Source organism: Salmo salar, chromosome 18, assembly GCF_965601325.2.
Source record: "Salmo salar chromosome 18, fSalSal1, whole genome shotgun sequence".
Lineage (NCBI taxonomy): Eukaryota > Metazoa > Chordata > Actinopteri > Salmoniformes > Salmonidae > Salmo > Salmo salar.
Genome location: NC_138308.1, coordinates 19,578,677 through 19,600,778, shown reverse-complemented (window position 1 = coordinate 19,600,778; position 22,102 = coordinate 19,578,677). Strand labels below are relative to the sequence as shown.

The following is a 22,102-nucleotide window of genomic DNA, read 5'->3' as shown; positions in this document are numbered from 1 at the left end:
ATCGGTAAGCTGCTCTGACAGCTGACGCTTAAAGTTAGTGAGGGAGATACAAGTCTCCAACTTCAGTGATTTTTGCAATTCGTTCCAGTCATTGGCAGCAGAGAACTGGAATGAAAGGCGGCCAAAGGAGGTGTTGGCTTTGGGGATGACGAGTGGAATATACCTGCTGGAGCGCGTGCTATGGGTGGGTGTTGCTATGGTGACCAGTGAGCTGAGATAAGGCGGAGCTATACCTAGCAAAGACTTATAGATGACCTGGAGCCAGTGGGTTTGGCGACGAATATGTAGCAAGGACCAGCCAACGAGAGCATACAGGTCGCTGTGGTGGGTAGTATATGGGGCTTTGGTGACAAAACGGATGGTACTGTGATAGACTGCATCCAATTTGCTGAGTAGAGTGTTGGAGGCTAATTTGTAAATGACATCGCCGAAGTCAAGGATCGGTAGGATAGTCAGTTTTACGAGGGTAAGTTTGGCAGCAGGAGTTAAGGAGGCTTTGTTGCGAAATAGGAAGCCGATTCTAGATTTAATTTTGGATTGGAGATGCTTAATGTGAGTCTGGAAGGATAGTTTACAGTCTAACTAGACACCTAGGTATTTGTAGTTGTCCACATATTCTAAGTCAGAACTGTCCAGAGTAGTGATGCTAGTCGGGCGGGCGGGTGCAGGCAGCGATCGGTTGAAGAGCATGGATTTAATTTTACTAGCATTTAAGAGCAGTTGGAGGCCACGGTAGGAGTGTTGTATGGCGCTGAAGCTCGTTTGGAGGTTTGTTAACACAGTGTCCAAAGAAGGGCCAGATGTATACAGAATGGTGTCGTCTGCGTAGAGGTGGATCAAAGAATCACCCCGCAGCAAGAGCGACATCATTGATTTATTCAGAGAAAAGAGTCAACCTGAGAATTGAACCCTGTGGCACCCCCATAGAGACTGCCAGAGGTCCGGACAACAGGCCCTCCGATTTGACACACTGAACTTTATCTGAGAAGTAGTTAGTGAACCAGGCGAGGCAGTCATTGGAGAAACCAAGGCTGTTGAGAGTCTGCCGATAAGAATATGGTGATTGACAGAGTCGAAAGCATTGGCCAGGTCGATGAAGTCTGCTGCATAGTACTGTCTTTTATTGATGCCGGTTATGATATCGTTTAGGACCTTGAGTGTGGCTGAGATGCACCCGTGACCAGCTTGGAAACCAGATTGCATAGCGAAGAAGGTACGGTGGAATTCGAAATGGTCGGTGGTCTGTTTCTTCACTTGGCTTTCAAAGACTTTAGAAAGGCAGGGTAGGATGGATATAAGTCTGTAACAGTTTGGGTCTAGAGTGTCTCCCCTTTGAAGAGGGGGATGACCGTGGCCGCTTTCCAATCTTTAGGAATCTCAGACAATACGAAAAAGAGGTTGAACAGACTAGTAATAGGGGTTGCAGCAATGGCGGCGGATAATTTTAGGAAGAGAGGGTCCAGATTGTCTAGCCCAGCTGATTTGTAGGGATCCAGATTTTGCAGCTCTTTCAGAACATCAGATGTCTGGATTTGGGTGAAGGAGAAGCTGGGGGGGGTTTCGACCAGTTGTTGCGGGGTTGCAGAGCTGTTGGCCGGGGTTGGGGTAGCCAGGTAGAAAGCATGGCCAGCCGTAGAGAAATGCTTATTGAAATTCGCGATTATCATGGATTTATCAGTGGTGACAGTGTTTCCTAGTCTCAGTGCAGTGAGCAGCTGGGAGGAGGCACCTTTATTCTCCATGGACTTTACAGTGTCCCAAAACCTTTTGGAATTTGTGCTGCAGGATGCAAATTTCTGTTTGAAAACGCTAGCCTTGCTTTCCTAACTGACTGTGTGTATTGGTTCCTGACTTCCCTGAAAAGTTGCATATCGCGGAGACTATTCGATGCTAGTGCAGTACACCACAGGGTGTTTTTGTGCTGTTTAAGGGCAGCACAAAATCAATACAGACAAGGGGACTTGCTATACCATGGCCAAGCCAAGGAGAACAGAGTTTATAACACACTAAGCTCTGCCTCACTCCTCTGCCTCACACCTCTGCCTCACTCCTCTGCAAACAAACATTCATGCATGCCCACACACGTATACACACACACACACACACACACACACACACACACACACACACACACACACACACACACACACACACACACACACACACACACACACACACAGTAATAAAACTATAACTGTGTGATGAATTCTTATGGGGCAGATTACTTTAGAGGGGCGAGCGGCTGGCCAGCTGGTTTTTACCTGTTAAACCAGTCGTCAGTGTAGCGGGGGTATGGGTACGGGTCATTGCTGCTGAAGTCATAGCTGGCCTCGGCGTTCTGAAAAGACCGAACACAAAAACTGTTTAATCAGACAGGCTACATGACACAACAGGAAGAAGAGAGAGTGAGAGAAACAAGAAGGTAACGGTAACACAAAACTACAGAGCATCCAATAGAGGTGCAGTGACCTTCTCAAATCTAGTCTTGTCTTGTCCAGACCCAACCTAGACTGCTGTGATGTGCCACTTTACTAACAACTCAACTGATGTTCTTGTTGTTGCTGCCTCTGTATATAGGGTGTGGTTCACTGTGTTGTGACGTTTCAGATTCTTCTATTCATTTTCCTCTCAGTTACGCAACATATGTGAGTAAAACGCTTTTCTGGACAACACTGAGTCCAATTGTTCTTAACCTGGCAGAATAATTAAAGGTTGATTGCTTCGAGAATTTTCATGTAGAATGTCCTCATGCAAAAACATGCTATAATGAAGACCTTTCAGTCTGATGGAAGCATGTCACATGGAACAGATTAATACGAAGAAAATATCAAAAACGCGCACTCGCACAAACACACACACACACACACACAGTACTAATATGATGGTAATGCATGGTCACAGCAGGGAACAGTGGCTGAGACACTGACACACCAATTATTCCCGCCATTTAATTCCACGTGGCCAAAAGTAATAGGAGCGGAATTAACAGCGGAAAAGCAGGAGAAAACAGATGCATTAGAAGCACATCTGTCGGAGAGTCATCAATCCATGCTGCATAATCAGCAAATGGCCTGCCCTGCAGCCACACTCACTCACATAGGCACGCACACACAAACAAATCTACAGATCCACCAACCATTACAGGAATCGCTATCCATTATTTATTGTCTCTCTCTCTTTACACCCCCTCCCTCTTTTCTATACCACTTGCTTCCCTCTGAGATTGCCATTTCAGAAGCTATCTTGAAAAGATGTCTCTCTCAAACTTTGTTGCCTGAAAGCCACTCTGTTTTTCATTTTCCTCTTCCTATTTTTCCACTCTTCTCACCCCAAAACAATCAACTAGTCACCTTCAAGTCTCTTCCCACTGGGCAAAAACTGGTTGAATCAATGCTGTTTTCACGTCATTTCAACAACAAAAAATATAAGCTGATCAAAATCAAATAGACAAATGTGTCACATGCCCCAAATACAACTGGTGTCGACTTTACCATGAAATGCTTGCTTATGAGCCCTTCCCAACAAATAGTAAAATAGTAACACTGGGAGTACCAGTACCAGATCAATGTGTGGGGGTACGAGGTATTTGAGGTAGATATGTACATAAAGTCATGGTAAAGTGGCTAGGCATCAGGATAGATAATAATAAGAGTAAGAAGAAAGAACAGAGTAGCAGCAGCATATGATGAGTGTACAATTGTGTGGAGATGTGTGTCGGTTGTGTCGGTATTTGTGTGTGTTATGTGTGTGCTTATGTGCGTATGTACAGTATGTAGGATATGTGAATGTGTGTGGGTTTTGTGTCAGTGTAGTGTGTGTGTGTGTACAGTATATACAGTACTGTATAGTCTTGTGAGTGTGCATAGAGTCAGTGCAAGATATTGTCAATGCAGATAGTCCGTGTAACCATTTAATTAACTATTTAGCAGTCTTATGGCTTGGGGTAGAAGCTGTTTCGAAGCCTGTTCGTCCGAGATCTGATGCTTTGGCGGACGGTAGCAGATTTAACTGTCTAGGCTTGGGTGGCTGAAGTCTTCGGCAATTCTTCGGGCCTTCCTCTGACACTGCCTGATAGAGGTCCTGGATGGCAGGGAGCTCGGCCCCAGTGATGTCCTGGGTAACGCTTTGCGGTCGAGGGCAGTGCATTTGCCATACCAATCAGTGATGCAGCCAGTCAAGATTCTCATGATGGTGCAGCTGTAGAACCTTCTGAGGATCCGAGGGCCAATTTCAGCCTGCTGAGGGGGAAAAGGTGCTGCTCTTTACAACTGTGCGGGTGTGTGAGGACCATGTTAAGTCCGTAGTGATGTGGACGCCAAGGAACTTGAAGCTCTTAACCCGTTCCACTACAGCCCCATCGATGTGGATGGGGGCGTTCTCTCCTCTTTTTCCTGTAGTCCACGATCAGCTCCTTGGTCTTACAGACGATGAGGGAGAGGTTGTTGTCATGGAACCACATTGCCAAGTCTCTGACCACCACCCTGTAGGCAAGGGGTTCCCAAACTTTTTTAGTCCACGACCCCATTTTGATATCTGAAAATTCTAGTGACCGCAACCATGTGAAAACCATTATGTAATTAACAACCAATGTTTACTTTTTTAATGTGGGGCTATGACAGTCAATTAAAAATGTGTCTGACATAATGTCTCTGTCGCGTTCAAAACAACTGGAAACTGGGAACTTCGAAATCTCTGACTTCCGACTTCAGTGCGTTCAAGACAACTGGAACTTGGAAAAAAACTAGCTCCGACTGGGAAAAATCGTTTTGAACAGTCATCCAACTCCAAGTCGGGAACTCGGGCCTCTTTCTAAAGCTCAGACTTTCTGACCTGAAGATCACTGATGTCATGATTTTACCTAGTATTTTTCTGAGTTTCCAGTTGTCTTGAAAGCATCATTATCTCACCACCACTAATGAGATGGGTGTGCTTGATGCATGTCACGTCAGAGCTTCTCAAAGTCAGGGGCCGTGATCAACAGTGTGCATCTCATCTCTGCTGTCACATCCAGCCTGGTTTGATATTTGGTTTTAATGCAGACAAGAGCAGTGCTGATTCCAGCTTCACACAGATATGAGCTGGTGAAGGATACAATACGTTTTAATGTTCTGAGGGAGATGGCAGGGTATTATTCCCTTTGAGTCAGGAACCAAAACAGCTCGAAAGGCCCCACTTGACTCGACAGATCGAAAGGCCCCACCGCACCCCTGAAGGTGGCCTACCCTCACCACCTGGGGCCCGCCCGTGAGGAAGTCCAGGATCCAGTTGCAGATAGAGGTGTTCAGTCCCAGGGTCCTGAGCTTGGTAATGAGCTTGGAGGGGACTATGGTGTTGAATGCTGAGCTGTAGTCTATGAACAGCATTCTCACATAGTTATTTCCCCTCTTGTCCAGGTGGGAGAGGGCAGTGTGAAGTGCAATTGCGATGGTGTCATCTGTGGATCTGTGGGGGCGGTATGCAAATTGGAGTGGGTCCAGGGTGTCTAGGAGGATGGTGTTGATGTGTTTCTTGACCAGCCTTTTAAAGCACTTCTTATTACTGATGTGCGTGCTACAGGGCTATAGTAATTTAGGCAGGTTACCTTACCTTGGAGTTCTTGGGAACAGGGACAATGGTGGTCAGCTTGAAACATGTTGGGATTACAGACTAGGACAAGGAGAGATTGATGATGTTAAAGACACCGTGCTTCTACACCTGCATTGCTTGCTGTTTGGGGTTTTAGGCTGGGTTTCTGTACAGCACTTTGAGATATCAGCTGATGTAAGAAGGGCTATATAAATACATTTGATTTGATGATGTTGAATCAACATGGAAAACTGAGTCATCAATGTTAGGGAATTTCATATTTTTTTCATCCAACTTTTAACCTAAATCCAATGACATGGTGACAGATTTTGTTGATTTCCCATTGAATTCACATTAGGTGACAACTCAACCAAATCAAAACTAAATGTTGAAATGATGTTTGTGCCCAGTGGGTTGTCACTGTTTCCCCTGTTTTTATGTTAGACAGTCTCTCTCTCTCTCTCTCTCTCTTTCCACTCCTGTCTCTCTCATCTTCCTCTCTCCTTCAGCTCAGTCACATTCAAAATCCCCTGTCGTTCTAATCACCATTTCCCTTAATTTCTCTACTTGTAGCTTGTCTGTCCGAATGGCATTTATGACTCGTGGAGTTTTTACAGAGCAGTGTGCCCGGTCACCAGAGACACGAGGGAGATGGCGGTGAAAGTGTGGTGGTGATCATTAGAAGTATAGAGCTGAACCCATCAGATCATTTACCGGGTGGACTGGCTAGATCAGACCTTAGCAAGATACCAGCTGACATTTCCCAGCGAGGATATAGGGATGACTCAGTGAGGGACAAAGAGATACCAAAACACTGCACCCTGCTGCTCTGCTGTATCAGCAGAGTGGAGCAGGTAACTAGGTGGTAACAAGGTGAAGAGAATTACTTCCAGCACCGTGGCTGTAGTGTGAGTAAGATTGTCTGGAGGGGTTGATACCTCTGTATCAGTGGAGGCTGGTGGGAGGCGCTATAGGAGGAAGGTCTCATTGTAATGGCTGGAATGGAATAAATGGAAACGTTTGGTTTTCATATGTTTGATGTGTTTAATACCGTTCCATTTATTCCATCCCGGCCATTACAAAGAGCCTGTCCTCCTATAGCTTCCTTCCATCAGCCTCCTCTGCTCTGTATACAGAGAGGGTTGTGGCTGAAGGTTGGTGTTAGGACAAAAAGTTACTGATGTTAAATCAAATCAAACTTTGTCACATGCGCTGAATACAACAAGTGTAGACCTTACCGTGAAATGCTTACTTACAAGCCCTTAACCAACAATGCAGTTCAAGAAGAGTTAAGAAAATATTTACCAAGTAGACTAAAGTAAAAAATAATAACAAAAAGTAACACAATAAGAATAACAATATGAGGCAATATACAGGGAGCACCGGTACAGAGTCAGTGTGCGGGGGTACAGGTTAGTTGAGGTAATTTGTACATGTAGGTAGGGGTGAAGTGATTATGCATAGATAATAAACAGTGAGTAGCAGCAGTGTACAAAAGGGAGGGGTGGGGGGGTCAATGTAAATTGTCCGGTGGCGATTTTAATAATTGTTCAGCAGTCTTATGGCTTGGGGGTAGAAGCTGTTGAGGAGCCTTTTGGTCCTAGACTTAGGGCTCCGGTACCAATTGCCGTGCGGTAGCAGAGAAAACAGTCTATAACTTGTGTGACTGGAGTCTCTGTCAATTTTATGGGCTTTCCTCTGACACCGCCTATTATGTAGGTCCTGGATGGCAGGAAGCTTGGCCTCAGTGATGTACAGGGCCATTCACACTACCCTCTGTAGCGCCTTACAGTCAGATGCCGAGCAGTTGCCATACCAGGCAGTGATGCAACCGGTCATTATGCCCTCGATGGTGCAGCTGTAGAACCTTTTGAGGATCTGGGGACCAATGCCAAATCTTTTCCATGCCAAATCTTTTCTCCTTAGGGGGAAAAGGTTTTGTCGTGCCCTCTTCACGACTGTCTTGGTATGTTTGGATCATGATAGTTCGTTGGTGATGTGGACACCATGGAACTTGAAACTCTCGACCTGCAGCCCAGTCAATGTAAATGGGGGCCTGTTCGGCCCGCCTTATCCTGTAGTCCACAATCAGCTCCTTTGTCTTGCTCACATTGAGGGAGAGGTTGTTGTCCTGGCACCACACTGCCAGTTCTCTGACCTCCTCCCTATAGGCCGTCTCATCATTGTCGGTGATCAGGCCTACCACTGTTGTGTCGTCAGCAAACTTAATGATGGTGTTGGAGTCGTGTTTGGCCACGCAGTCATGGGTGAACAGGGAGTACAGGAGGGGACTAAGTACACACCCCTGAGGGGCCCCAGTGTGACGGATCAGCGTGACAGAAGTGTTGTTGCCTATTCTTACCATTTGGGGGCGGCCCGCCAGGAAGTCCAGGATCCAGTTGCAAAGGGAGGTGTTTAGTCCCAGAGTCCTTAGCTTAGTGATGAGCTTCGTGGGCACTATGGTGTTGAACGCTGAGATGTAGTCAATGAACATCATTCTCACATAGGTGTTCCTTTTGAGTATACGTCACCTACAAAATGTACCGATCATTCAATATAATACAAATACTTGGTGGGTGTATTCAAACCACTCACAAAAAGTCCCTACTTAGGACAGGCAGAACTTAATGTGCTCGTGCCGGCTTCCGCTGGATTTCTTAAAACGCTACATACGGGAGATTACATGTGTGTTAAAACTTGATTGCAACCGAAACTTGACTGCAACCACCCACAATAATAAACAAGGAGATCAGTTGATCTCTCGCTGTTACTGTGTCAAGTGATTATGATACTAGACAGCTGCGTCTAGGTTCTCTACTCCTGCCCACAATGAAATATCAACCTATCAGGAGTATTTTAAACTGTAAAAAAAAAGTATACTTATTCGAGTATAAGAATATAGAAGGAGTAGGCCTATATTTCGTTCAAATGTTTCGCCTTAAATGACCAAATAATATGAGTGCTGTTTGAAATAACTTTATTAGACAACATTTTCTTTGTATAAAATAGATGATATAGACCTAACTCATCATGACTGACTTGATTTAACACACATTTCAAATATGGACAGCCCGTTTATACTATTCAACAACAACTTTATTTTTAAAGACAAGATATAATTAATGGATTACATAAATAAGAAAAAATAATTTAATAGGAAAAAAGAAATTATAATAAGAATAGGCAACACCAAAAACTAGTGCAACTGAGATCAGCTGTGTGGGTGATTTTTCCACGTATTGATGGTTTAACGAGAGATTACCTTGTGTTAGTACACTGGCCAATGTTCGTCGCAATAGGCCCCTTATATTATATAAGGTCAAAGCCCTGCTTAGATTTTCAATCCCCTGCTGTATTGAATATTACCACATCCTCAAATTAACGATGCACTAGAAATGCTCTCATGCATCTCTGAGAGTACCACTTATGATATTCTCATTATGAACAAAGGAAGGTTGTTTGATATATTGGCCCAAAGCTTTTGAATATCGAGTGTCCTTATATACCAGTTTGGAAACACATACTGTGAAATTTGTTGTAGATTAATTTACATCAATAGCCTACTAATTGATATTCTAAGTGTGAATAAAAAGAGTTCTCCCTGGTTCCTTATTAAACTCAGACGTCATGAGTATCTTTACCACGCCATCTTCGTCATGAAGTACTTTCCAATAAAAGAGACTCAGAATCCCTTAACAACCTAATAAAATACAGGCACACGCACACTAAAACACACACTGTACGAGATGAACCCTTGTGATTATGTGACATCACCGGGCGTTGGCATGGTTATTTCCCTTGGAGGAAAGAAAGTAATCCTTGAACAATATAAAGACACAACATCCAATAATAACGCAGTAACAACATCCCAATGCAACATCCCAGTGCAGATAGGGGCACTGACAAACCTCCAGCTTGCTAGAGACTTCCCAAAGACCAGATAGGAGCAAAAATTACATTGTCAAAAGTCCTTCAGATGATAACATTGATAACTGCTTTAAGTTAGTTACATTATCAAGAGTAGGATGTCTGTCTGAACGATGCATAAGAGACGCTAAACAAAACTGTCCCGGCTTTACCTGACATCTGCTACCCTTTGATAATGGCATCATATTATAATGATGACTACGGCACCGTAGAAGAGTCCATACACACACACACACGCACCTACACACACTTGTACATACAGTGCATTCGTAAAGTATTCAGACCACGTTACTTTTTCCACATTATGTTACGTTGCAGCCTTAATTCTAAAACGGCTTAAAAATGTTTCCTCATTTCTCATCAATCTACACACAACATCCCATAATGACAAAGCAAAAACAGGTTTATAGAAATGCTTGCAACTGTACTAAAAATTAAAAACTGAAATATCACATTTACATAAGCATTCAGACCCTTTACTCAGTACTTTGTTGAAGCACCTTTGGCAGTGACTACAGCCTAGAGTCTTCTTGGGAATGATGCTACAAGCTTGGAACACCTGTATATGGGGAGTTTCTCCCATTGTTCTCTGCAGATCCTCTCAAGCTCTGTCAGGTTGGATTGGGAGCATCGCTGCACAGCTATTTTCAGGTCTCTCCAGAGATGTTCGATCGGGTTCAAGTCCGGGCTCTGGCTCTGCCACTCAAGGACATTCAGGGACTTGTCCCGAAGCCACTCCTAGGTTGTTTTGGCTGTGTGCTTAGGGTTGTTGTCCTGTTGGAAGGTGAACCGTTGTCCCAGTCTGAGGTCCTAAGTGCTCTGGAGCAGGTTTTCATTAAGGATCTCACTGTACTTTGCTTCATTCATCTTTACCTCGATCCTGACTAGTCTCCCAGTCCCTGTCACTGAAAAACATCCCCACAGCTGTCCTGCCCTGACCATAGAGAGCCTTTTTATTCTCGATTTTGGTTAGGTCGGGGTGTGAATATGGGGGGGGGGGGGGGGGGGTTCTATGTAGGTGTTTTATTTCTATGTTGGCCTGGTATGGTTCCTAATCAGAGGCAGCTGTTTATCGTTCTCTCTGATTGGGGATTATATTTAGGCAGCCATTTCCCCACTGTGTTTTGTGGGATCTTGTTTTGAGTTAGTGCATGTAGCACCTCTTATGTTATGGTTAGTTGATTGTTTCCTTTTTGTTTTTTGGTAAGTTTCACTAAATAAAATATGTGGAACTCAGAGCGCCTTGGTCAGTCTCTCCACACAACCGTGACAACAGCATGATGCTGCCACCACCATGCTTCAATGTAGGGATGGTGCCAGGATTCCTCCAGATGTGAAGCTTGGCATTCAGGCCAAAGAGTTCAATCTTGGGATCATCAGACCAGAAAATCTTGTTTCTCATGGTCTGAGAGTCCTTTAGGTGCCTTTTGGCAAACTCCAAGTGGGCTGTCATGTGCCTTTTACTGAGGAGTGGCTTCCGTCTGGACAAAGGCCTGATTGGTAGAGTACTGCAGAGATGGTTGTCCTTCTGGAAAGTTCTCCCATTTCCACAGAGGAACTCTGGAGCTCTGTCAGAGTGACCATCGGGTTCTTGGTCACTTCCCTGACCAAGGCCCTTCTCTCCCGATTGCTCAGTTTGGCTGGGTGGCCAGCTCTAGGAAGAGTCTTGGTGGTTCCAAACTTCTTCCATTTAAGAATAATGGTGGACACTGTGTTCTTGGGGACCTTCAATGCAGCAGTATTTTTTCCCCAGATCTGTGCCTCAACACAATCCTGTCTCGGAGCTCTACGGACAATTCCTTATACCTCATGGCTTGGTTTTTGCTCTGACACGCACTGTCAACTGTGGGACCTTATATAGACAGTTGTGTGCCTTTCCAAATCATGTCCAATCAATTGAATTTACCACAGGTGGACTCCAATCAAGTTGTAGACACATGTCAAGGATGATAAATGGAAACAGGATGTACCTGAGCTCAATTTCGAATGTCTTAGCAAAGGGTCCAAATAACCTTTTACTTCTTATTTCTGTTTTAAATTTTGATAAATGTGCAAAAATGTCAAAAAAACTGTTTTTGCTTCATCATTATGGGGCAGTGTGTAGATTGATGAGGGGGAAAAAATATTTGATACATTTTAGAATAAGGCTGTAACATAACAAAATGTGGAAAAAGGGAAGTGGTCTGAATACTTTCCAAATGCACTGTATAATCGTGCGCTCTTGCACATACTAATGCAGACCAATCAATAGTGGCTGATTGCAGTGTTTGTAGTCTTCTGGAAAATAGGAATACATAAACCAACAACAGCTTCGGCCCTGGAAGAGAGTGAAGATGCACTAAATGAGTTTATCAGCCTCCTACACACACACACACACACACACACACACACACACACACACACACACACACACACACCCACCCACACACCCCCACAGGAAGTGTATAGCACTAAGTCAGTTTTAGATCGTTACACAGCGTGATCCATCAGCCCAGTAGACCATGCATGTCCTGCATCATCCTGACTGCCACGCTCACAACAGGCTATTTTTGGGGTAAGACTCATCCCCGTTAACAGGCAAGAAACATACACACACACACACACACACACACACACACACACACACACACACACACACACACACACACACACACACACACACACACACACACACACACACACACACACACACACACACACACACACACACACACACACACACACACACACCCGGCATCACGCAGGAACCACAGAGCTTATGTCAAAAAGCTGAACAGAACTGCACACAGTATCAAGTTTCCTTGCCAATCTTAAAATAATTCCCCTTTTTCCAATATCCTCAGACTGAAAGGAAATAGTTTGCATTTAATCATCTCTCTCTCTCCCTCGCTCTCACTCTCTCCCTCTTCTGCCGTCTCATCTTTCACCTTCTCTGAAGCTCTGAAATCTTTCCAAGATGAGAGGAAAGAGAAGAGAGGAGAAGCAGAGATGAAGGGATGGAGGAAAAGCACTGTGTGTATGTGTGTGTGTGTTTGTGTGTGTCTAATTGCATCCCACAGCAGAGATGCAGCATAGCCTTTCAGTACTGTTCATTACTGTGTCTCTATGAGAGAACATATTACTGGATGGTGCTGTGTTACAAAAGACATGACTGGTTTCCTGTATCAGTATTGGGCACCCTGCTGTAAACGCTTCTGTCAGATCCGATAACATTCACAACTCTCACTATCAGTCAAAACAACAGCCATTTCATAATTTTAGCAGTTGGCCATTTCTGTTTAACACTGAACACTGAGCTTATTGAGTACATAGTCTGTAGATGTTCACTAGTACTGCAGTGTTAATAGTTATATAATATATTTTGTAATGTGAGTTCCTTACTTTTACTCCTTAGTATTTTCCCTGTTTCTGGCCAGCATTGAGGTGTTATTATCAGTATTCTGGAGTTGGAATATCACAATATGCGGTGCTAGCTACCCTGGCATTATCTGTACCAGTGACAGATCGGCCTGCCATCCCGCCTGCCACAGTGCTGTACGCATTAACATTAAACAGCTTGGCTGGCCGGATGCCTGTCTCCCCGTCCTCCAAGGATTCAAGGAGACTTGCCAACCATGAAGGAAACTTGGAATACACCTGCCACTGGCACCGCCACTGGCACTCAACAACAAACCTGTGACAAGTGCCATTTCAAGGCCTGATTCATGTCATAACAGCAATACAGGGAATTAAAGGAGAGGATTGTGAAATGAGAACAAAGATTATGCACTTACGTAGTTTGATGCAAGATCTGGGTGGAGATAGTCGATCCCTGAAACATAATTTCAACATAAATTAGTGAGATAATGCTATACATTTTTCCTCAAAGGAATTTAGGTCTTGAGGGGAGATTTTGACCTTTATAAGATCTCAATCAATAAATGGTCACTTATTTTACGTTGTGCTTATTACATTCTAAAGTGGAGCTGGTCGGTACTTGTACATGTCATTTATTCAAAAGGTATTTAGTTCATTAAACATGTGTAGATACCTTGTAGTCATGAACTATAATTAACCACATTAATAAGTGGATGACTAATACCTTTAAATCTGTATTTATAATTGACACATACTGTGTAGTGGCCACCAACTGTTATGAATGGCTACCAACTCTGGTCCTGAATAGTGACAGGCAGTGGTGGAAAAAGTACCCAAATATCATACTTTACAAACACAGTATTTGTGTTTAGTGAGTCCGCCAGATCAGAGGCAGTAGGGATGACAACGCGTTATATTGATAGGTGCGTGAATTGGACCATATTGCTGTCCAGTCAGAGCATGCAAAATGTAAGAAGTACTTTTTGTTGGCAGGGAAATTTACGGAGTAAAATGTACACTGCTCAAAAAAATAAAGGGAACACTTAAACAACACAATGTAACTCCAAGTCAATCACACTTCTGTGAAATCAAACTGTCCACTTAGGAAGCAACACTGATTGACAATAAATTTCACATGCTGTTGTGCAAATGGAATAGACAACAGGTGGAAATTATAGGCAATTAGCAAGACACCCCCAATAAAGGAGTGGTTCTGCAGGTGGAGACCACAGACCACTTCTCAGTTCCTATGCTTCCTGGCTGATGTTTTGGTCACTTTTGAATGCTGGCGGTGCTTTCACTCTAGTGGTAGCATGAGACGGAGTCTACAACCCACACAAGTGGCTCAGGTAGTGCAGCTCATCCAGGATGGCACATCAATGCGAGCTGTGGCAAGAAGGTTTGCTGTGTCTGTCAGCGTAGTGTCCAGAGCATGGAGGCGCTACCAGGAGACAGGCCAGTACATCAGGAGACGTGGAGGAGGCCGTAGGAGGGCAACAACCCAGCAGCAGGACCGCTACCTCCGCCTTTGTGCAAGAAGGAGCAGGAGAAGCACTGCCAGAGCCCTGCAAAATGACCTCCAGCAGGCCACAAATGTGCATGTGTCTGCTCAAACGGTCAGAAACAGACTCCATGAGGGTGGTATGAGGGCCCGACGTCCACAGGTGGGGGTTGTGCTTACAGCCCAACACCGTGCAGGACGTTTGGCATTTGCCAGAGAACACCAAGATTGGCAAATTCACCACTGGCGCCCTGTGCTCTTCACAGATGAAAGCAGGTTCACACTGAGCATGTGACAGACGTGACAGAGTCTGGAGACACCGTGGAGAACGTTCTGCTGCCTGCAACATCCTCCAGCATGACCGGTTTGGCGGTGGGTCAGTCATGGTGTGGGGTGGCATTTCTTTGGGGGGCCACACAGCCCTCCATGTGCTCGCCAGAGGTAGCTTGACTGCCATTAGGTACCGAGATGAGATCCTCAGACCCCTTGTGAGACCATATGCTGGTGCGGTTGGCCCTGGGTTCCTCCTAATGCAAGACAATGCTAGACCTCATGTGGCTGGAGTGTGTCAGCAGTTCCTGCAAGAGGAAGGCATTGATGCTATGGACTGGCCCGCCAGTTCCCCAGACCTGAATCCAATTGAGCACATCTGGGACATCATGTCTCGCTCCATCCACCAACGCCACGTTGCACCACAGACTGTCCAGGAGTTGGCGGATGCTTTAGTCCAGGTCTGGGAGGAGATCCCTCAGGAGACCATCCGCCACGTCATCAGGAGCATGCCCAGGCGTTGTAGGGAGGTCATACAGGCACGTGGAGGCCACACACTACTGAGCCTCATTTTGACTTGTTTTAAGGACATTACATCAAAGTTGGATCAGGCTGTAGTGTGGTTTTCCACTTTAATTTTGAGTGTGACTCCAAATCCAGACCTCCATGCGTTGATAAATTGGATTTCCATTGATTATTTTTGTGTGATTTTGTTGTCAGCACATTCAACTATGTAAAGAAAAAAGTATTTAATAAGATTATTTCTTTCATTCAGATCTAGGATGTGTTGTTTAAGTCTTCCCTTTATTTTTTTGAGCAGTATATTTTGTGACGTAGTGGAGTAAAAGTAAAAGTTTTTAAAAATATAAATAGTTAAATAAGGTACAGATAGATAAAAATTACTTAAGTAGTACTTGAAGGTTTTTTTACTTAGTTCCTTAACACCACTGGCTACAGGGTATAAAGTAGGGGTATCAAACACACAGCCCCTGCAGGTGGTATGACAAAAAAAAGACCTCAATCTACTGTACATTTAAATTATTAAAACCAAATTGAAACTGTGTATAAATAATAGTGGATCTACATTATACAGTCTCTTCACTCTGTCCAGCTTACTAACAGTCACCTGAATGAAAGCTAAACAGTCAGAGAGAATCGAAAAATCCCCCCCAAAAACATGGATAGCTGACTTTTTGTTAATTGCACATTTTGGCAGTGAGGAAATATAACACATTTTCAGAGTGGCCCTCTGCAAAAATCACTGAAGTTGGAGACTTATATCTCCCTCACTAACTTTAAGCATCAGCTGTCAGAGCAACTTACCAATCTCTGCAACTGTACACAGCCTATCTGTAAATAACCCATCCAACTGCCTACCCCATCCCCATATTTGTTTTTGTTTTTCTGCTCTTTTGCACACCAGTATTTCTACTTACACATCCTCATCTGCACATCTATCACTCCAGTGTTAATTGCAAAATTGTAATTACTTCGCCACTATTGGCCTATTTATTGCCTTACCTCCTTACTTCATTTGCACACACTGTATACAGATTTTTCTATTGTGTTATTGACTGTACGTTTGTTTATCCCATGTGTAACTCTGTGTTGTTGTTTTTGTCGCACTGCTTTGCTTTATCTTGGCCAGGTCGCAGTTGTTAATGAGAACTTGTTCTCAACTGGCCTACCTGGTTAAATAAAGGTGAAATTAAAAAAATAAAAAAAAATAAAAAAAAGATCAACCGTAAGGGCTATACTGGTACCTACCATCGTCCATGATGGCTATGGTGATGCCTCTCCCGGTGTAGCCCAGTCCCCAAGCCTCAGCCACATTGAGGTCCAGTCCGGGGGTCCCATCAGCCTGGCCCGTGTTGATCTAATCAGTCACACAAACAATATGGAGACAGGCCGTGATGCAGGACACCCAGCCGAGCGGCCATTAGATAATTAGTCAACATGGAGGAAGATAGGGGTAAGGAAGGGGGGAGGAAGAGATGAGGTGTGGAGGATGGGAGGGAGGGGGAGTAAATGTCACGGATATGGCACTTAGCTGGGATCCTACTGCGGAGCGTTTAATCTGACAAGTGGAACAAAGGAAGGCACGTTGGCCCCGGCGGAAAGGAAAGTCACGCTTGCCAGTCTAGGGTAAACACTGGGGGAGGAGGCTGACATAAACAGGGAGATGAGATGGTGTGGGCAATATTGACTAATGAGAAGACTTCATCTCCATAGGAGGAACAGCAGTGAATATGTCTGTGATCAGTGGTCAGTGAGTAAACAAGTATAACAGAGGCTGATGACTACTCACCAGATACCACTGTTTGCTGAATAGGGGGTCGGTAATTTTGACGTCAATTTCGTTGATGCTTCTGTAGCCTCGCTTCTGTCGGCCGAAGCCCTCCTGGTCCAACACATTCTTTACCTGAGAAAGGAAATGCAAATATTACACCATGAGCATTTATATTCAGAGTAATCTGAATCAATATAGTCAAAATGTATAATTACAACGTACTGCATGTGTATATGGTAACTATACAAGAAACCCACTCATAAACACTTTACCTATAAGTAATTTGCATAACTGTGCGAAGTGTACATTGGAGGGAACTACTTTTAATTTGTTTGAACTTAACATCCATTCAAAGGGAATATTAGCTAAGCTGACATATGAAATTGTTTTAAGAAGGTCATACTATAGATTATTTAGCTATTTGATTTTGCATTTTAGGACCCAACAAAATATACAGTACCAGCCAAAGGTTTTGACACACCTACTCATTCAAGGGTTTTTCTTTATTTTTACTATTTTCTACATTGTAGAATAATATTGAAAACATCACAATGATTAAATAACACATATGGAATCATGGAGGAACCAAAACATTGTTAAACAAATCCAAATATATTTTAGATTTTAGATTCTTTAAAGTATCCACCCTTTGCCTTGATGACAGCTTTGCACACGCTTGGCATTATCTCAACCAGTTTCACCTGGAATGCTTTTCCAACAGTTTTGAAGGAGATCTCACATATGCTGAGCAGTTGTTGGCTGCTTTTCCTTCACTCTGCAGTCCAACTAATCACAAACCATCTCAATTGGGTTGAGGTCAGGTGATTGTGGAGGCCAGGTCATCTGATGCAGCACTCCATCACTCTCCTTCCTGAACAAATAGCCCTTACACAGCCTGGAGGAGTGTTGGGTAATTGTCCTGTTGAAAAACAAATTATAGTCCCACTAAGCGCAAGCCAGATTTGATGGCGTATCGCTGCAGAATACTGTGGTAGCCATGCTGTTTAAGTGTGCCTTGAATTCTAAGTAAATCAATGACAGTGTCACCAGCAAAGCAACCCCACACCATCACACCTCCTCCTCCATGCTTCACTGTGGGAACCAGACATCTGGAGATCATCCGTTCATCTAGTCTGCATCTCACAAAGACACAGCGATTGGAACCAAACATCTCAAATTTGGACTCATCAGACCAAAGGACAGATTTGTAATGTTCATTGCTCGTGCTTCTTGTCCCAAGCAAGTCTCTTATTATTATTGGTGTCCTTTAGTAGTGGTTTCTTTGCAGCAATTCGATCATGAAGGCCTGATTCACACAGTCTCCTCTGAACAGTTGATGTTGAGATGTGTCTGTTACTTGAACTCTGTTAAGCATTTATTTGGGCTCAATTTCTGAGGCAGGTAACTCTAATGATCTTATCCTCTGCAGCAGAGGTATCTCTTGGTCTTCCTTTCCTGCGGGGGTCCTCATGAGAGCCAGTTTCATCATAGCGCTTGATGGTTTTTGCGACTGCACTTGAAGAAACTATAAAAGCTCTTGAAATGTTCCAGATTGACTGACCTTCATGTCTTAAAGTAATGATGTTCTGTCGTTTCTCTTGGATTATTTGAGCTGTTCTTGCCAATTAGGGCTATCTGATTAGCTCAAACGCATTAAGAAGGAAAGAAATTACACAAATGAACTTTTAACAAGGCCATCTGTTAATTGAAATGCATTCCAGGTGACTACCTCATGAAGCTGGTTGAGAGAATACCAAGAATGTGTAAAGCTGTCATCAAGGGAAAGGGTGGATACTTTGAAGAATCTCAAATATTAATTTGTTTCACACTTTTCTGGTTGCTACATGATTCCATATGTGTTTGTTCATAGTTTTGATGTCTTCACTATTATTCTACAATGCGCAAAATTGTAAAAAATTAAGAAAAACCCTGGAATGAGTAGGTGGGTCCAAACCTTTGACTGGTACAGTATATACAATTTTTTTTTATTAAATATAGATTTTGGCCTTTACCACTAAAGCCCATAGAAACGCATTGAATAATACATTCATAAATGGCAAAAAGGACAGTCAAAAAATACATCATAAGGAACAAGGTTTTGAAGTGCCTGTCCTAAATCCAAGAGATATACAGTATATTTTTTAAACATATTTAATTAACCCCTTTGTTTGGGTAGGCACAAAACAAGCTTTATTTTTTTGTTATGTAACTTAGATTGACGCGGTGCAGCAATCGACTCCAGGGGGTTAACATGATTTTTGAATGACTACCTCATCTCTGTACCCCATACATACAATTATCTGTAAGGTCCCTCAGTCGAGCAGTGTATTTCAAACATAGATTAAACCACAAAGATCAGGGAGGTTTTCCAACTGCGTCACTCCAATCAAATCCTCGCAAAGAAGGGCACCTATTGGGAGACACTTAAAAAAAAAATAATAATAATAACCTGACATTGAATATCCCTTTGAGCAAGACAAAGTTAATAATTCGATTTTGGAATGCTGTATCAGTGCACCCCGTTTCTACAAAGATACAGGTGTTCTTTCTAACTCAGTTGCCCGGAGAGCAGAAAACCACTCAGGGATATCACAATGAGGACAATGGTGACTGTAAAACAGCTACAGAGTTTAATGGCTGTGATACGAGAATACTGAGGATGGATCAACAACATTGTAGTTACTCCACAATACTAAAGTAAATGACAGAGTGAAAATGAAGGAAGCCTGTATAGAATTAAAAAAAACATTTAAAAAAATGCATCCTGTTTGCAGTAAGGCACTAAAGTAGAACTGCAAAGAATGTGGTAAAGAAATTAATGTTACAGCATGTCCTGAATACAAAGTGTTATGTTTGGTGCAAATCCAACACAACACATCACTGAGTACCACATATTTTCAACCATAGTGGTGGCTGCATCATGTTATGGGTATGCATATCTTCGGCAAGGACTAGGGAGTTTATTAAGATAAAAAGAAACGGAATATATCTAAGCACAGGCAAAATCCTTGAGGAAAACCTGGTTCAGTCTGCTTTCCAACAGACACTGGGAGACAAATCCACCTTTCAGCAGGACAATACCCTAAAACACAAGGCCAAATATACACTGGAGTTGCTTACCAAGACGACATTGAATGTCCCTGAGTGGCCTTGTTAGAGTGTTGACTTAAATCGGCCTGAAAATCTATGGCAAGACTTGAAAATGGCCATCTAGCAATGATCAATAAACAACTTGACAGAGCTTGAAGAATTGTTAAAAGAATAATGTGCAAATATTGAACAATCCAGGTCTGAAAAGCTCTTAGAGACTTACCCAGAAAGACTCACAGCTGTTACCACTGCTAAAGGTGATCTGACATGTATTGATGTGAATACTTATTTAAATGAAATGTTTCAGTATTTACTTTTCAATAGATTAGGAACATTTTCTAAAAACAAGTTTTCACTTTGTCAGTATTGGATATATTTTTGTTTAATCCATTTTGATTTCAGGCTGTAACAGAACAAAGTGTGGAATAAGTCTAGGGGCATGAATACTTTCTGAAGTCACTGTACATTCATAATGCCCTACCCCGTCCACCTGTGTCTCTAGTGTAGGGATGGAGGGCGGCGTCACATAAATCAACAGGCTAATTCTATTTGTCTCAGTCTGAATCATCTGAATCATACATGCCGTGCAGCTGGGTCCCTACAGTACCATACACACACACACACACACACACACACACACACACACACACACACACACACACACACACACACACACACACACACACACACACACACACACACACACACGGGAATTTGAAAGAGACTGTTTCAGAGGGTGCCCTAGCAGACAAAATAACTCCCCAATTAGCCTGACAAAGTCCTTGTGTTTGTTCCCATCATCAAAGACACTTTGACTAAAGAGCTTATTTACTGCTGCAACAGGGACAATTTTGCAAAAACAGGATCAACAACAGAGGGTGTTTTTCTTCTCATGATTTCATAAAGATTTACAATGGTGTTTCTAAAGGAGTGGTTTGTTAATATCTGGGTTATATGGTCTGATCTAATCACGATAAACTAACTGTGGGCACAAATGGTATTCAAGATGAAAGGAAGACATTAATGATCCAGTGAGGGGGCAGTGTGTTTCGCTGGAGGCAATGTAATTTAAGCCTATTTAGTATAAAAGCTAGAATCCTTAATTGAAACAATAACAAAGGGCCATCTTGCCTCTGTTTTGGTAAGAAGCTGCGGGATGGGCCTGGAGAACTGTAACCACTCTCAAATTCATAGACAGAGCTATGGATTCAATGACCGACCATCCATGGTATCAAAAGTATAGTTTTAACCATGTTTTGAGGCAATACAGTCAATGTTCAGATTTACATTGTTTACAAACATTGCAGTAAAAAAAAGCGTTGTGTTTTGATGGGTACGACAGTTGAACTAAGCTCATGAGGCATTTAGAAGTTATATTCTTCAAGAACCAATGGTATACTAAATTAATTTATACGTCCAAAAATGGATGTAGCAACTAAGGATTCTAGCTTTAAGTCCAAAAATCCCATTAGGAAATAATTGAACAGTCAAGCATAAAAAGCAGGTATCTCCACATTGGCAAATGTATTAAAATCTACATGCTTTGTCTATCAATTACTGTACAGCAAAATGCACAATATAATATAAAGCTCAAGTTAATAAAATGGAGTCTGAAAATATCATAACCAATATTGCTACATGAAATTGTGACCTGGCTGAATATTATATTAGACATCATCTAATGGATCAAAGCCTTGAATCCTCTCACTCTCCCTGTCATTCTGTCATTCGACTCTGAGGCAGTTAAACTAAGGTAAAGGTATAGCAATGAAAGATGACTCAGACAGTGTCCACAGCCAAATCAAGTGCCTGTACAGTAATGCTTTATATTCTCTCTACAGCTGGGGCTACAGCCTCATTTCCAGACTGGAGTAGGGCTCTCTATCTGGAAGTTATTAGGGAGAGTAAAGGACCTTGCTCTACTTGTCACCAGCTGCTCAAGGACACTAATTTAGTTGGAACTCCTTGCTCAGAATGACTGGTAAAGTACACGGTGCTGTCTTAAGATGAGCTCTATAAATGTACCTCTCTCCAGCTAATAGCTCATCCTCAGATGGAATTTACATTATTTTGCATAATGTCAAGGTAAGTTTCCATCACGG

At 43.0% G+C, this 22,102-nt stretch overlaps 1 protein-coding gene across 1 annotated transcript in view; it reads right to left on the bottom strand.

The window, feature by feature from the left end:
- pcsk2 (proprotein convertase subtilisin/kexin type 2) overlaps nt 1-22,102 on the bottom strand; it is an 84,197-nt gene that overhangs the window by 48,022 nt on the left and 14,073 nt on the right. The window contains exons 3-6 of the mRNA XM_014154627.3: nt 16,929-17,042; nt 16,388-16,496; nt 13,266-13,303; nt 2,262-2,338 (exon numbers count right to left, since the gene is read on the bottom strand). Coding sequence (XP_014010102.1) covers nt 2,262-2,338; nt 13,266-13,303; nt 16,388-16,496; nt 16,929-17,042 — 338 coding nt within the window. The remainder of the gene's footprint in view (nt 1-2,261; nt 2,339-13,265; nt 13,304-16,387; nt 16,497-16,928; nt 17,043-22,102) is intronic.